The 18,227-nt window shown below is 40.4% G+C and overlaps 1 protein-coding gene across 5 annotated transcripts in view; it reads right to left on the bottom strand.

Moving 5' to 3' along the window:
* Nucleotides 1-18,227, bottom strand: part of iqsec1b (IQ motif and Sec7 domain ArfGEF 1b) — a 232,514-nt gene that overhangs the window by 180,323 nt on the left and 33,964 nt on the right. For all 5 annotated transcript variants that reach the window (XM_031280054.2, XM_036002367.1, XM_036002368.1 and 2 more), the window contains exon 2: nucleotides 11,514-11,543. In XM_031280054.2, coding sequence (XP_031135914.1) covers nucleotides 11,514-11,543 — 30 coding nt within the window. The remainder of the gene's footprint in view (nucleotides 1-11,513; nucleotides 11,544-18,227) is intronic.

Genomic DNA, 18,227 nt, shown 5'->3' with positions numbered 1-18,227 from the left:
ATTTTTTTCAACTATGCCAGGAAAATTCAAGGAACAACGAGCCCTTGCTCTTGCACAAACATTACAGGGCATTAACGAGTCCTGAAAGTTGTCGTGCACTGATTATGACAAGATCAAACCATTATTTTCTCCAAAGGAAAAAATGAAACAATGTCTTAAAAGTGGTAATCAGAGAGAATTGAACATTACATGACATTATTATGTTGACAGAATCCAATTAACCTTTGCTGCTCCAGTGTGAGGCCTTTGGAAATCAGGGTCCCTCCCTCTATCATTCTCTCCATCTCATTTCTCTCATCAGCATCACATCAATGAAGACTAGAGCGAGAGATATTTATAAGCTCCAGTAGTAAATACAAAGATTTCATTATTGATGCTCAGCTCTTCCCATGTAATGAGGCTTGCTTAAAAAAAAGGAGACTACCTCGCGATTAATTATTGCAGTTTTTCACACCTTTGAGTGCTGGCATTTGCATTACAGGGAAGGCTTTGTGTTCAATTGGGCCACTTTACCACGTTTTGCTGTGCATTACCACCACCACCACAGGCTTTGTGTTGGTAGGCTCAATGAACAACTTCACAGTGCGTTCGTGGCCTATATCTCCTTATCCCCTAGGAGCAGATCAAGGAATGGAAAAACAAACACAGGCCTTGTAACACATAAGCATAATCAGGAACGTGGGCCAATCTGGCTCTACATTTCCTAAAGGATAGGCTACCATCCTGTAAGGGAACGCTGAACAAAACAGTTTGTGGCATAGTCTCAACTGCCGATTCTTCTGTCGTCAATAAACTGCTAATTTGCATTTGAAGGACATGTAAATGCTGCATGGATTACAATCACTCTTTCACTCTAAGAATTGACATCCTTTGGGCTTAGTAACAACATTGATCATAACAGTGACATTTTGAATGTAACAATGATGATAAGTGGATTCATTTGTGCAGAGTTCAGCTTTTGGTGATCTTTAACATGAATTTTGTGCAGCTGACCAATTGCAAACTGCTGAAATGGTTGTAAGACAAGCTAGGGTTAGGTCATGTTATATGTATAACACCATCCTATTTTCTAAAAATCCAGCTCAGTTGGAGTACTCCAACTGCTCCACGAAAGAGATTCAAACAGTGGTTTGCAGTCAGTCATAAAACAGGAGGAAGGTTGTGGAGATTTTGAACACTAACAGGGTTTTTCCTGACTCAGATTGGGCCTGTGGCAAAAGCAGGGGGGGGGGGGACTACGCAAGACAGAAAGCATGCGGTTGTTTGGTAAATTGCTACTGAATATGAATTTCCGGCGACACCTGAACAATCCCGGATGTGGAACGTCGTCGAAATAGACTAGGTGCTGGGCAACATACAATATTTTTTATCAGACCTTGTTTGCTGAAAAAGTTTCTTGCTGTGGCTGGAAACAAATTGATAAGAGCATTTGTGGACTATTAAACAAAAGCAATGAGCTCCATCACACCATCTGGGTAGCTTCATTTCATAGTTAATGTCTGTTGCAGACGCTTTTCTGACAGGGTGGTAAAACAGTAGAGCTGTCAATCTTACTCTATAATACCATTTAATTATCATTTTGGTGCTGGTGATTTTCCTTTGGGGGATGGCTTAAACCTCTTTGGGGGGGCGCCTAAAATTTAAAATTAAAGCCTCGTTTTCATCAAATAGCTTTGGTATAGTACATTTAGAACCGTACGCAACTTATATGGACTTGTACCAAAACACTATCACAGCAGAGAGTACTCTTAAATGTAGGCGGGTTGTTATTAGATGGTAAGAGCAGTGGACAGCCAAGCGCTAAGAAATGAGCAGAAACACCTTTTTATTCCTCTCTGCTCCATCCAGCTCTCGCTGTATTTCCTCTTCACCGACGTGGCAGAGGGACGTCTGCGAATCGCAGACTGCAGTGTTTCAAGCTCCATCTTTTAGTATTGGGTCAGTGTGCTAGGTATTAAGGAACAAAATGATTGTAAAAATGTACCAAGAATATGTTTACTGCATTTCCTCTCTAACTGGGACGTTTTGGGACCGATTGGTGGAAATTGCTGTGGACGAAGTACACACGGAGATACAGTTTGCAAGAGCAAATTATGTTTAACCATGTATCAGCTAATTTAAATAGCTCACGTTACTGTAATGTTTGAACAGTTACCTTCATTTAATATTGTATGTGGCATTTTCTTTTGCGGGGTGCAAATGTTCCACCAAAACAACTTCCTTCCCGAGACTATTTAGCAGAGCCACCGTCGCTGCGTCCGGAGCTCAGTGCCGCACAAGACGATTGGGATTGGTTTAAAGAAATGCAAACAACCCAGAGCGTTTTTTTCTCCTATGCCAGAATGTATCTGTGGTGGAGCCAGACCTTACTCCACAGCGCTGTGAAAGATAGGTCTGGCAATGGGAGACGTCTATGCAAATGAATGCAGCTCAGGGAATCTAACAAGGGCTTTGCCTTGTAGTGAGAACCTTTAGTGTATAAGTTAGACGTTTCTATCATGTATTGTTCTTGACTGCATCACCCTGATTAGCACTGAAACAGAGCAGAGTTAAATGCATCTTATTCTCGGTTAGCCCTGGGAAATTTTCTTACATAGGTATGTTGGTGCATATCACAACAGCCACACAACCACTGGCCGCTACAGCCCAGTTAACCTTGGCATGCTCCTTCTCACAGAATGCCAGCGGCGTAACATTACAGCTGGAATGGTTTAAAACGGGATGCAACCCAAATGTGGGTTGATGTGTTAAAGCAGCCAACATGCCTGGTTCATCTCTCACCCATGAGTCGAAAAGAGAGCAGGCGGCCAGAAGGGGAAGGGGAGGTTAAGGGTTGTCTGGTGAAGGCTCCTGGCCTAGTCACATTAAATGTATGCCCTTCGTCTGATAATAAAGTTGCTAAGTTGTGTATGTTTGCATGTATTATGAATCAGTGTTCTTGATGTGTGTGTAATTCTTTTTTGATAGATACATACAAAATGTGTATAGATTACAGTGACGTGATTATTTCCTGTAATATGCTGCCTTTTCAAGTAAATTTTTCATGCAAATTATATATTGCATCTTTTAAATTTTTGCACGTGTCTATAAAGAAACAAAAACGAAAGGTTAAAGCCCTGCCAAGCCCCAGCTAAATGACATACACAACTGATACTGTATTGTGGGCCCATATGTACAAAACGTCAACACACACACACACACACACACACACACACACACACACACACACACACACCCTGTCTAGGGTTAAAGGTGCCCTGCCACACAAAACCGTTTTACTTGCATTTTTTTAAATATGTTAGATCCATATGTGTTTGTGTTATGTTGTGAATGTGAAAATGAACTACTACCTCCTCTGTCAGCTCTAGCCACTGAACAGAAATAAACTAAGAAATCAGGCCAATTACAAAAGCTGGTCTGTCTGACATCATGTTGCCTGAGCTCATTACTATTCATGAGCTTGCCCAGTTGTGCTGGGTAAAGGATGCTGATAGTCAGGCTCTCATTGGCTAGCTGTTAACCAATCAGTCAAGCAGCTTAGCTTGGCTTAATATTAATGAGAACTGGCACAAATCGAGCTGAGTCTTTCTGCAGGCTTTCTATACCACGCTAGAATGGCTTGAAACAAGGTAACCAAGGCATTTTTTCCACAAAAAATGTTACAGAGTCCATGGTAGAACTTCAGACATTACCACAAAGTAATGAAATACGTGTGGCAGGGCACCTTTAAACCAATATATTGATTTTCTGTTATGTTAGACCAATAGTCGTCTTACCACTTGTATCAGATATCATATTGGCCAATCAGTGTTCTCATACATACAATCTGTTGGACATACGGCTGAAAATGAAAGACATCCGACGGAATTTCCGGTGACACCTGAACAATCCCGGAAGTGGAACGTCGTTGAAATGCTGGGCAACATACAATATTTTTTATCAGACCTTGTTTGCTGAAAAAGCTTCTTGCTGTGGCTGGAAACAAATTGATATGAGCATTTGTGGACTATTAAACTAAAGCAATGAGCTAAAAGAGGGTAAAAGGCTCTGTAGAAATGAGTGGCACAACCACAATGAGCTCCATCACACCATCTGGGTAGCTTCATTTCATAGTTAATGTCTGTTGCAGACGCTTCTCTGACAGTGTGGTAAAACAATTAAAGAGGAGCCTGAATAGCTGGTGCACAGTAGAGCTGTCAATCTTATTCTATAATATCATTCAAATTTCATTTGTTATTTTTAAAAATATTCAAATAACATTTGACTATTTAATGGTCAAATGCAGCCTGTGTACAACACTACTCAGGCTTATGCATTGTCAATGCCACTATAAGCATGTGGTTGTTGTTACACGTTCTGTCCACTAGAGGGACTTCTAACATTAGCTTGGCCTTGATGGGACCTATGTCATGGCGCATTGCACTCAACTTTGTTTACATATATTTTCCACCACGAGCACACAGCGACAAACACAAATCAACAGAGAAATCTGTAATGAAACACATAACAAATGTAATGAAGCGGCTCTGTTGTAAAGGCTAACAGTAGGGGTGGGGGAAAAAATCGATACAGCATAGTATCATAATATTTTCCATGGCAATACTGTATCGATACACAGACGCCAAGTATCGATCTTTTATTATATATGTGTTGGTCAGTTTGTCTGCTTGACAATCCCATTTTGCAGCAATAAAATTGAAGTGAGATGAACAAACAGAGAAATGTATCTTTTTAGATAAAACAGATGTTGACAAAGTTTTCTTTTGGTGACAGAATTTGAAACTGGGAAAAATTTGAAATTGGAAAAAAGGTAATAAATTGCAATATATCGCAGAATACTGCAATATGCTTAAAATCGCAATAATATTGTATCGTGCCATAAGTATCGTGATTATATAGTATCGTGAGGCCTCTGGTGATACCTATCCCTAGCTAACAGTGGTCGATTAGCACAATGACATCATGTTAGAAAGCACAGTCCAAACGGTTTGTCATAAACTAAGTAACAATAGTGTTAGCTACGATGCTAACAGCATTAATAACTCAGCCAAATGGTGCTGTTACTACTATTTTAGTAATTTATAAGCAACCTGCAGATTGTCTCGTTACTGAGAATACAGCTATTAGAAGGTAATATATGAAGTAGAAGCTAACTCTGACAGCTGTAGGGCAGCTAACATAAACTTTAGCTAGCTGTCTCCATGAAGCTCCCAGCTAAGCTAACGTTAGTATAACTCACGATGCAGTTAGGAAACAAGAATGAGGTAACTAATGTTAACATAACCACTTTGGCTCAGTGGATGTCGATTTTAAAGTCATGTTAAAACTATTTCCCGTCCTTCCGATTTCCAGCCGCAGTACTCGGTACGTAACGTCAGCTCTGTGATGTTGTACTAACGTTACCCGGTACGTAACATTAGCTTCAACCTCACAATGCCTTATGTTTCTCACTACCACTAACTTATTGTTCATAAGACGTGACATGACGACACATGCAGGTAGGCCAAGGCGAGAAGAGGGAGATTAGCTAACGTTAGCCAACATATTTATAAAAAAAATTCACATTTAAATAGTAATTTCAGCATTCGAATAGTATTGATTTTTTTTACTATTCGAATATATTCAACTTTCGGCCCTAGTGCACAGTATATTATTGTTGTTGCTGGATATAAATGTGTTTCTATACCTCATCATGTAAAAAACATTAAAAGTTTGGGAATACTAAACCATTTCACTGCAGGTCATAGGCCTTCTCACATGCATTATTAGTGAGCGTTGCTAATTTACATTCCCAACAAAGGCAACAAACAAAATTAGTTTGTTACTTGGGGCTCTCATTAAATTGCCATGAAGAGGTAGCAGGAGTTTTAGCGAGCCTTGTGTGAAAGCAATGAGAAAGTGAACAACAGCAACCGTCAAGATCAAAATGAAGGAATAAGGAGAAGCCTAATTTCCATACAGTGTATTACAGAAATTATGTAAAACGATAAAAAAAACAATTTGTCTTTTTAAGAAATGTCACAACAAAAACCTGAAAAACAGACCAGAGACTTTGCATGGAAAGGAAAATCCTAGCAGTGTATTGCAAATACAACTAGCAGTGTTGGAAAGAGTACTGAAACACTGGTAGTGTAGCGCGTGATCAAACCGCATATATGCATTTAATAAAATCTTAAGGGGTATAGTTTTGTTGCTACGGGTACCAAAATCCAAGACTACAGGAAGTAATTGATCTATTACGGAGCTGCAAAGATTAATCTATTAGTTGTCAACTATTAAACTAATCTGTAAATTGTGATGATTGATTAATCGGTTTGAATCATTTTTTATTTTAAAAAAAAAAGGAAAACTTCTCTGATTCCAGCTTCTGAAATGTGAATATTTTCTAGTTTCTTCACTCCTCTGTGACAGAAAACTGAATATATCTGAGTTGTGGACAAAACAAGACTTTTGAGGATGTCGTTTTGGGCTTTTGAAAACACTGATCGACATTTTTCATAATTTTCTGACATTTTATAGGCCAAACAAGTAATCGAGAAAATAATCAACAGGTTCATCGACAATCAAAATAATTGTTATGATTATATATATATATATATATATATATATATATATATATATATATATATATATATATATATATATATATATATATATATATATATACATATATTATGATATATTTCCCTCCTGCCCTGACTTCTCCTGAATACCTATTCTGCACATGCCTGTATTGTCATAGAATAGCGTTTTGAACACCAAATAGAAGGGTTTTATCATAGACAGTATTATACATCATCTATTTATACAAATATTTGCTATGTCTCCATCCATCCATCTCCATCTTCGTCCGCTTATCCGGTCTCGGGTCGCATATTTGCTATGTAAAGATATATATCTTGTAGACATGCAAACAAAAAAATACATGCATCATTTGCATGTAGATTTACAATTTTAATGTCAGCGTTATGAATGAAGCTTTAAACTATTCGGTACAGCCCTATGTCAGTATACTATATATTAAAAAAGTAGTTGGCTGGTGAAACTGTCAGAGTGGCAGGTAGATTCTGTAATTTGCGAAGTTATGTAGCCAATGGACAAAAGAGTAATTTTTCTGTCAGCAGTTACCCCTCACTGAATTTAAAGCTTCAGTCTGGAGTCATCAGTATGCTGTTCTATAGTTTCAATTAAACACCACTGCAATAAAAATGGTCTTGTCCAAGAGATCTCAGTTGCTGAGTCTGGGTGTCTCACACAGGGTTCAGCAGTGGAGTGGAACAGTCCAGCCAACAGTCATCTCTTTGGACCTAGGAGTGATTACTACCAGCTACCACACGCAGAACCCCCACCCGACTCAATTCCCCACACTGTCCGCTGCTTAAGTGGGGCTACTGTTTAGAGCCAAGGTAATTCTATTTCTCCAGCACTATGAAGTTTTTTTCTGTTACTGCACTTCCATTCATATCCTTCCAAAACCAAAGCTCATGAGAGTTTATCCTTGACCTGATAAAGAGAGAGAGGTTTTACTCTGTCAACAATTCAATTATTTAATTCTTTCATATTTCAGAGGCTGATGAAATCTTTGGCTGTGGTTTCACAGTGCCTTTGTCTTCACATAATTATGCTCTCTGCACAAGACCTTAAGTCACTGCTGGGTAAATGTACAGTAATATCACACACACTTCTGGATGACCACTAATATACCTTATCAAGCCAATATCATATATACAGCAATACCATAGACTGTAAAAAATAAAGGAGGTAGCAGCCGTGATGTCACCCATTGGTTTGTGGACTGCCATTTTGAAGCCTCAAGTTTGGCAATTTGGCCGTCGCCATCTTGGTTTTTTGATAGCCTACCTGACGTGACGATTATTGACGAGAGGGTGGAGCTGGGGAGGATGACGCAGCCAAGCCAGTGTTGTTTATGGCTGCAATGGAGCTGCACTAAGTTAAACGGTAGAGAGGGAAGTTGCCAACCCTATTTGAAGCAAGTCATCCAGCGGGTCCATCAGCAAACCTTCCCTTAAGTTACCAGCTAACACTAGCGGTAGCTTGCTAGCTTGGTTGGCAGAACGCTGATATTTTTAGGGTTACCAAAATTTTCCAATTACCTTTGATAAAGTATCAAAGGAAGAGGGTCAAAGTTTAAGATGAACACAAGAACAACAGCCAAAAACAAGTTCAGTTCTATTTTAATGTCCACAGTGCCATGGTTAGCATCACTAAGCCTCTGTCCTGATTGACAGGTCCTAAAGCATCCCCTGCTTTATCATCTATTTTAAAATAAATGGGACAACAATTTACTAAATGAACATCATGCTATATTGAAGAAGACTTAAATCTAGCAATTGAGACCATAATAGGAAAATGTTTATTGAGGTAATAAATCAAGTGAGAAGTGTGGTCATTTCCCCATAGACTTCTATAGAAACAGACTTATTTTTTGAGCCAGTGGAGTCGCCCCGTGCTGGAAATGAGATAGAATGCAGGTTTAAAGGGGCTTCCACATTGGCTTCACTCTTCAGACCTAGAAGCTTCGTCCATTATTTTTACAGTCTATGATCAATAGACCGTTAGGGGCCAGTTGTTCGTTTCACTGGTTCTTTAAAACTACTTCTCTAGATAACAATTTCCATAAATGCAAAGACCTTGTGCATAGCCTGCTATCTGGCACATATGTTGGCAAACTGGTGTTTGCCATCTCCAGTTTTTCATTTGTCACTGATAAGTCCACTTTTATTTGCTATCAGGCCTGCAGCCACACACCGCTGCAGCCCTGTCCAGTTGAAGCATCTATCACTGTGATGAAAGTGTTGTTCTGCCCTGTGATTGACTTGGAAAGCACAAGGTGTCCACAGTGTGTAACTCCAGTGTCTCCCAGGGACGGGCCTTCAATTCATCTCGACTCTGACATTTTTCACTTTGTCTCAGGACACATGAGGTGGTCAGAAGCAGAGCCAATGCCACACCAGTCTGCTATTACAGGGCTTGTCATACAAAAACTATCATGATGGTTTTGCTGACTGAAATGGATTTGCAGATTCAGATCTCAGTGATCATATTCATTATGAATATGTCCTTTCCACCTGGCATTAACACCTGGATGATTGGATTGTAATCATACAAAGCGTAAACACATCAAATCCAGGTGCAAATGTGCCCAAGATGCATTAGGGAGTTGATTATGCAAACTACCTCCAGAGATGGCCAAAGATGCATTTCAGTGTATTTTTTTCTCCAGATATAAAAGCAAAATAACAAGAAATACAACTCCAAATGCAGATCTAACCATAGGACACAAGAAATTCAGAACCCCCTTCTGAACTTGTTTGTTACCTGTAGCCTGGACAGAAACATTATTCTAAAACTAACTGGCGAAATACTGCTAGGGTATACAATCTGCTAAAGCGAGGCTACAATTCTGTTTACCACAGATGCATTTAATTGCCAGCTTCATTAGCTGTAGACACAGTCTAAATATAAGACATAACCATTGTGTATACTCGTATACGTCTACCTGTACTCTCTGCTCAGAGGACAGAAGGCTCTTTGTTGTTCTGTATATTCATTCTGAAGGAAGCTTGGTGGAAAAAAGCTGGAAGAAACTTCCCGCTCGTGTCATGACATCAGATCTGTTTCCATCTTTAAATCCAGACTTAAGATCTGTCTTTTCAACACAGGTGTTTTATCAATACTGCTTTACGGTTCCTTGTAGAGCTGGGCGATATGGAGAAAATCAAATATTGACCAAATATCTCGATATCGATATTGTGGCGATATTGTAGGGTTGACAATTGGGGCTTTCACAAAATATTAACAAAATAAGATTTTTGATAAATACAGTCTGGTAAGTTCAGAAAATGACATCACTTTACTGTATTGTAGCTTTTAAAACCAGTAAAGGACAACACAATATCCGAAGTTAAGACAATATATTGCCAGCCCTAATTCCTTTAAAATAAATGTGCAAGAAAATAATCAAGCATGAACATTTTTTAATAACAGTTTACTTTTTCTTGAACAGCAACAGCAATGTTTTGGAGAACCCTCACCATCTCCATAGAGTCAGGGTCCAAAATTAACCCTCGGCAAGCGCCAAATGCGGGTAAATTTTAAGTTTGGCGAGGAAATCTCAGAGCGCTATCTGCCACATGGCTGGTAAATGTTTGTACCAAAATAGTTCTGTTTTTTTAGTCTTAATTTTGGTGAAGCTGCAGCTACTTTCTTCAGTTCCTCTGCTGTCTACACGTCAGAGCTTCGCTGGGCCGACACACACACACACACACACACACACACACACACACACACACACACACACACGCACACACACACACACGCACACACACAGACACACACACACACACACACACACACACACACACAAATATATACTAACGCAAGCCAACACACACACCCACCGGACAACCAACCACCATGTCACTTCTGTTTATGGATAGCTAGCGTTTACTTCAGGTTAATTGGTTGGCCAGTATGTGGCGATTTTTGGCACGAGTAACCAGCAGTTTGTCTCTCCAGAGACCAGAGTCCCAAACGGGGGCTGTCTTTCAGAGGGTCTGAATGAGCAATAATTTAATGCACAGCAGACTATAGGACAGTTCGATCTTTTCGTTTTTTCTTTTCATGTAAGCTATGTGCCTTACTTCCACTTCAGGCAAATCTTAATGTAAAGTATACAATGATATTTTATACAACAATGTACTTCGCCCAACATCAATCAGCCGACTTCTCTAATAGGAGCAAAGGAAAGCCGTTCCAACATATTATAACATACACAGTGCCATATTAATATCCATGGTTTGGGAATGAGAAGTTCAATCACATATGGATATTGAGGTGTGTGCATATTTCTGGCGATAAAGTGAATCTATTGTATATATCCACCCATCTATCCATACCCAACACTATATATAAAGTTTACTATTATTATTGTTATACAGTCAACAGTGCATGACATCTATTAATGTTGCTCTCAGAGGCAATAATTAAAATATAAGACCTTGAAAAAGAAAGAAAATGGCAGATAATGGTGTGAAACAGACATTTTTAAGCTTTAATGACTCTCCACACAGCCCTGCCTCATCTTATCAAGGCTTGCCTCTCGTAATTTAAGTCATGTAACATAATAAGAGAAGATATGTACCCGTGACTGTGCAAAGTCAGTGTATACCTCACAACAAGACATGACTACCTGGTTGACAGGCCTGGAGAAAGAATCTATCGAGCAAAGATGAGAATCACAGAGGAGCCGCTGCAGGAAGCTCTGTAAGGTATTGCTGCTTCCTGGTGGAAAACAATAATCTTATCTGGACAGGGAGGAACCGACGGGTGAGGGTGCACAGCAGCGAAAAACCAGAAGGGTACGGAGAAAGCTGATGAGATTTTGTTAGATGACGTGACTGAGAGTAGTGTGGAGAGAAACAATCAAGTCTACAACATGTTTACAGGCAGAAAGATGAGAAGGTGTGTGGAGAAATGTGGGCAGCACATACCTGACATTTCTCGAACTTTCGCTTTCAGATCTGCAAATGACAAAGATAGCCATCAGGAGAGGGTAGGAAACCACAAATAGAATACTGACATATGACATATGTTTAAAAAAAAAATGTGCATCTGTTTTGTAGCCTGAATATTTTTGCCCTGTTGAAAGGAAACCTGAGTACAGTTACATACCACCAAAGTGAAATTCATGAAGCTGCACTTCTGAGCAGTTCAAAATGAAACATGAAACTGCATCGGCAGCATAAAAATTACATTTGGCTAAATAACTGTCTCATACATAAGTGAAGGCAGTTCAGCGCAAAAGCTAAGCTGCCAATTAAACTAGTGAAACTGCTTCCTTTGCTTTTCCAGACCAGCAGGTCTAGGACAGTTAAATCCCAGCGGCCGGCCGACCATTAGAATATTCAACACACAAGTTTCTACATTCACACATTTATTTTATAAGTTTGCTTAACGCTCATTTATAAGCAGTTTAAATTGTGCACAATGTTGACTTCAGCTGTACCCAGTGGTGGTTGCTCTAGGAGGCCAAAGGAAGCCTGGTCTCCCCATAAAAATATAAAACATAATTTAAAATATATAAACTAAATTTATGATTCCCATGGTTGTCTTTTACTGATTTTGCCATTTCACTTATCAAAACATTCCATTATCATTTTCTTCTTTAGCTGGTGGAGCGAAACAGCGCCCCCTCTGCCACTGTGTGCGCGGTGCAGTCCTGTCGGTGCTCTGTCTAGTGGTCAGTAAAATTCTACTAATCTTTGGTTCCTCAGGTGCAACCCGGAAGCACATAAAGTTTTTGACCACGCAGACGCACACACACACCACTACACAGACACACATACAATCAGCGATTTTTTTTTATTTTTGACCAATGATTCACCTAAATGTTTTCTGTTCATACGATACCACCGACGGCTACTACATCACATCCGTTTTCTGACCGAAAGCAGAAAATGCAGAAAACACGTAATGTACTTCTTAACGAATGAAATAAATGTCAGACCGACTTATTGACATGTGATGTGCATTCTTCTTAGAAAACTATTAGTTTTTAGAAATGTCTCATGATTTATTTTATCTAGTGTATTATTCAACTTCAACCAAAAACTTGCAATACTCATTACATCGAGTCGCAATACTGTATATTGTATATACATATGTATGTATACTATAATATAGCTTGCAGATTACGTTTTGCATGTAAACTCTTGTTTTGTCTTTAATAAATGCAACATCTTTCCAAAAGTCAATAAGATATCAAGTTAAATAATCATGATTTCAGTATTGACCAAAATAATTGTGATTATGACTTTTCCATAATCAAGCAGCCCTAACCTGTCCATTGCACAAACTATATCTCTTAAAGGCGCACTATGAGTTCCTGCATGGTTTCAGCGCAATTTAATTTTTGGCTCAAATCGTAGTCATCTCTCCTTGATCCTCTAGCTTCCTGCCCCCTGAACACACCGTGAAAAAGCCCGGTCAGACAACACAGGGGTCGTAAACGTCAAACAAACACTAGAGGCACAGGCTGTGCACCAAAATACAACAAACCACATTCCAGCCAATCACCGACAAGATGGTTGGGGGAGGGGGTGGGGGTTAGTGACAGTCAGTTAGTCATGACCATAGACTGTATATAAGAATGGACCAACAGATCCCGTTGCTCTGGACGGAGACCAGTGAAGGCTGTTAGAAGCACTTTTCCGGTGAGCGCTGAGCATTACTGCGCAGCCTCCAACTGAGAGAGACGACGTAAATGTGACGTGAGCAACGTGTCTGAAAGTTGGAAGTCTTCTGGTAGCTGTGAGATAACATAGGCACAGGCTAATTATTGCTAACTAAAATGCTAGTTAACATTAGTAATTGCACTTAAACAGCTAATGTGAGACGAAACTGCCTGCGCGCTTCTCCTGTACTATACGGTAATTCCTCTACTATGCGACAGTAAGTCTCGTGGTTATGACACAATCGTTAGCCTATTTTTATAAAAACGTCTGCTACGGAGCCATAACGTGAGGTACAAGGTAATGGAGCCTTTGTCATGTTTCTTTAGAAATAAACAATGGACAAATAGAGTCTTTAAACGCTTCAGATGTAAAGTTATTCGCTGTCAAAGTAGCGCCAAAATGAATGGCAGTCAATGGAATGCTAACGGGGGGTGATCGCTTTGTAGCATTAAAATGGCGCCATAGGAGGTTCGCGGTCCGAGGAGAAGCTTACCCCCTTGGTCATGACAGTTACAGAAACATGAGGGGAGGGGCGAGCTTGCTCTGTTGTGTTTTGAATTTACTTGGAATGTCAACAGAAGTGACGTCAAGCAGGAACTCATAGTGCATTAAACTCTTTGCACATCCTGCACTAAACCATAAATCCTTTTTTTGTTATTGTTCTCATTATGTTACCGTTTCTTTTACATTTATTTCCTTTTAATATGTTTATGTATGCACCATCCACCAAGGCAAATTCCTTGTAAGTGATACTTTGCAATAAATCCATTTCTGATTCTTATTCTGTTTTAACCTACTGTATATCAAACCAAAACATTATGGTGAAGCTGTTTCCCTCAGCTCCATATTTTCTGCTAATCCTAATCCATCTGAGAGGATTTTTTTATTTTTCAATATGAAATCAACAGCAGTTGGCAGATGCCTTTTTCCCATATTTTTGTCTCAGTGCATCCGATTTTGTGGGAAACTGGCATATAAACCTCAGCTTAAAACACAGGAAATTACAAGCTGGATGAAGCAAAATGACCTATTTGGTTCTTTAACCCTGGGCAGATGTGCGGCCAGGCGTGTGTGTGTAATGACAGATGCCAGCATGACTGTGGGTCACCGCAGTTTCTAAAGAATGTCATGTCAGAGCCCAGCGGTCACATAACCGGACAGATCACTTCAATTCACTGGAAAAATGGAGGTGGAAAATCCCATCCTTGAAAGGGCAGGACACTCTGAGGGCAAACTGTCTCTGTCTCACTCAGGAAAATGAAAGGGACTCTACACTCTCTCAGCTGGTCCAACACCAGCTACATTGAATAACCAGCCTTAAGAGGTTTGACAGACACCTTCATTATGCCTATTTTGCAGCGCTACCGTCGCTGCTTCCAGAACTTAGTGCCGCCCAAGACGATTTATGCAAACAACCCAGAGCGATTTTTTCTCCTGTCCCAGAATGTATCTGTGCTGTAGCCAGACCTTACTCCACAGCGCTGTGGAGATAGGTCTGGCCATGCGAGACTAATTATGCCCAGGTATTTAATAACCCAGCATATCCAGCTGATAAGGCTCTTGTCTCGTCTTTCCTTTCTCTCCTTTCAGCAGAAAGTGTCAGCTTTTTGGCTCTCAGTGCTAAATACTCAACTAATGTAAGTTTAATCCATCAGCTGTATTGAATTCCGCTCTATCGAGATGGGTGAAACAGACACTGGCAGAGGTGGCGCTTTGTCACCTTCATCCATGCTGCGTTTGTCCAGACAAAGCTACCGAAGCGTAACAAATCCTTAACTAATGGCATAACGGTACCTTGCCTGTACAAAGCTGCTCTGATGATACACTTCTGAACTTTCAATGTTCGACGCTGTCATACGGCTTTCAGATGACACACAGAGCAAAGTGCTGGGGAGGAATGGGTGGAGGGGGGGCATCGGAAGGAGAAAAGTAAGCAAGAACTGATTGAAAACAAGACGACGTGCCCAAAGGAAATCATAAGCTGTCAGTGTGCATCTAACAAAAAGATTAACCTGTCCTTTGTCGAAAGCAAAATCAATAGCAGATCATAAATAACGAAGATGCAGCGGGGGGAGCTCGGACTGGAAGTCTTCGGTCCTGTCAGCAGCAACGGGGAGGGAAGGGGAGCATGAGATGCCCGGCAAACTAACCAGCAAAGATGAGATAGGCACACGCACAGTTGCAGAGATTAAGATTGCTGGCCTGATAAAACCCAGTTAATGATATCATCTGATGATGCAAGATTGCTGAGCTTTTCCCCAGATATTTGGCTCCAGTTACAAAACAGGCCACATTAGGGCCGAAGTGCTGAGCCAGAGTTATCAGTGCTGGGCAATGATGGCACAGCTCCAGATGCGCTGTAAGTGGATGCATAAATTAGTTACTGTTAGAGAAATAAGAAATGAACTACTTTAAAGTAGATTTTCTTCGGGGCTAAATTACGTGGTATCGGATTGGTGCATAAACTCGAGTACTTTCCGATACCGATAGCAGCATTTTGGGGTGGCAGTAGCTCAGTCTGTAGGGAGTTGGGTTGGGAACCGGAGGGCTGCTGTTTCAAGTCCCCATATGGACCAAAGTATGGTGGTGGACTGGTAACTGGAGAGGTGCCAGTTCACTGCCTGGGCACTGCCAAGGTGGCACTGAACCCCCAACTGCTCTGGGCGCCTGTCGATCGACAGCTGCAGCCCCCCCACTCTGACATCTCTCCATTAGTGCATGTATAAAAACTCAGCATGTATGTGTAATTCAGGCCTGTGTTTAATGTGTATAATAACAACAAAGTGAAAACATTGTAATTCCCTTTGCGGGTTTAACAAAAGTATAAATTATTATTTGTATGGGAGGCTTTTCCGATACTGGTATCGGAGCGTCTCTAGTTACCGTACATATTGAATGCTGTTGTCTCTAAAGGGTTGCTGTGTAATTGTGAATTTATCAATAAAAGTAGGACTGCTGGCATTAACTTCCCAGTCAGGTGTCATTAATCCATTGCATAGGAAAGGACAAAATGAGATGAGCTAATTCAAAGAGCTCCACTCAAACTTCAAACAATGGAAAATCGTGTAGAAAATATGATGGAAATATTACTTCTTTTTTTTTTAGCAACATTACATTCTCGTCATCTGTCCACACAGATCTGATGTTTTCATTTGCACGGTGCAATTTTTCATCTATTCAGCGGAGGATAAAGCTTGAGTAACATTCAAGTGTGTAAGATTTCATTGCACTTTGTCACATTTCAAAAAAGAAATCTATACACCAACTTCCACCTTAGCCAAGGGGAAAGACTTTTGCAGAAGCTGTCTGACCAGTTCCATAGGGATTACTTGTTTGGTAGAATTTAGCACCACCTTACATTACATTACATGTCATTTAGCTGACGCTTTTACCCAAAGCGACTTACAATTGCTATATATGTCAGAGGTCACACGTCTCTGGAGCAACTATGGATTAAGTGGCTCAGGGACACATTGGTTGATGTATCGCAGTGGGAATAGAACCCAGATCTCCCACACCAAAGGCATGTGTCATATCCACTGCTCCATCACCACCTTAAACTGTTGACAACAATGTCTGTGTATTATTCAGAGTAATGGGAACAGGAGGTTGGAAACAGATGTTTTTTGTCATTTTTCAACCCCCAGAAAAGGAATGTATCCATCACAATTATAATAGGATGGAGACAAAACTCTCAGAGACAGATATCTCAAAACCTAGAGAAATAAAACCAAAAATAGCACGGATCCTATACGGAGGTGAATGAGAATTAATTTTTTGTCATTTAGTTTAGCCAACCCTTTGAAGTGCAAAGGTTAAAGGCCTCAGAGAAGAGTATTCCTGAGACAATTCTGTCCAAAACCGTTACTGCTCTTCATGTTAGGTGACTAAACAGGAAGTACACCCAGTGGGCCCACTTATCCTCAGCCAAAAAAAAACACTGCGTCACCAACAGTTACATTCCTGCTGTATCCTCCTTCCTGATGGATGGACCCTTATCACCTGACCCGTTTTGTTCAAGCTGAGAGAAGGAGCATGAAAAAGGGCAACCATTAGAGCATGAAAGCGCAGGATGTGACAAACAACGCCCACAACGCCTGACTGTAGTGAAGGGAAAAGGAGGGATCAAGCCATGTAGCCAGAGCAGATGCTTTTAACAGGAGCAAATTAAACAGTGTTAATGAGTTGTTTGATATGATATATTAACATAGCAGCTAATAAATCAGCTGTCAACTTGTGTCTAGGAATGTGTCTGAACAGCAAGAGGACACTAATACTAGAGATTAGCACACAACAAGGTTAAGGTCAACACAGATATATGGCTTAAAGTGCCCATATTATGAAAAAATCACTTTTTCTGGGATTTGGGGTGTTATGTTGTGTCTCTGGTGCTTCCACACACATACAAACTTTGATAAAAATCCACCCATGCTGTTTAGACTGAATGTGTCCTGCCTTCAGTCTCTGGGTGAGCTGTTCAAAATCAGCACGGCTTGTGACGTCACAAGCCAAAACGAGCAGGCTAACCGCAACCATTAGCTCGTAGCGTTAGCATGCTAACGCTATGGCTAACGCTAGCATGCTAACGCTAGCATGCTACCTCGTTCTCAATAGCAAAGCACTGCTACAACACACACAAGTTCACCATAATCTACAAAAGAACTACTTACATGTGCGCCCTCATTTAGAAGTCTCCCAGCTAATCCTGCCTTGTAACTGAGCAAAGTTGTAGAAACAGCCTTTCTTTTACTGTCTATGGAGCTAGCTAGCTGACATGATCTACATCTGAGCTACTGGGCATGTGCAGTGCAATCAAAGATAGTACAGAAGAAGAAGAAGAAAAGAGGTCTCACTCTGTAGCTAAAACAGAGACCAGCTGAAAAGAGGATCTGCAGCAGTGAGAGAGAGCGGTGCAGTACAACACAAATATGGTGTTTTTTGAAAATTAAACCATGTAAACCTATTCTGGTA

The sequence above is a fragment of the Sander lucioperca genome, chromosome 6 (genome assembly GCF_008315115.2).
Source record: "Sander lucioperca isolate FBNREF2018 chromosome 6, SLUC_FBN_1.2, whole genome shotgun sequence".
In the NCBI taxonomy this organism is placed as follows: Eukaryota; Metazoa; Chordata; class Actinopteri; order Perciformes; family Percidae; genus Sander; species Sander lucioperca.
The sequence above is the reverse complement of the archived record's forward strand: the minus strand, read 5'-3'. Positions and strand labels throughout refer to the sequence as shown.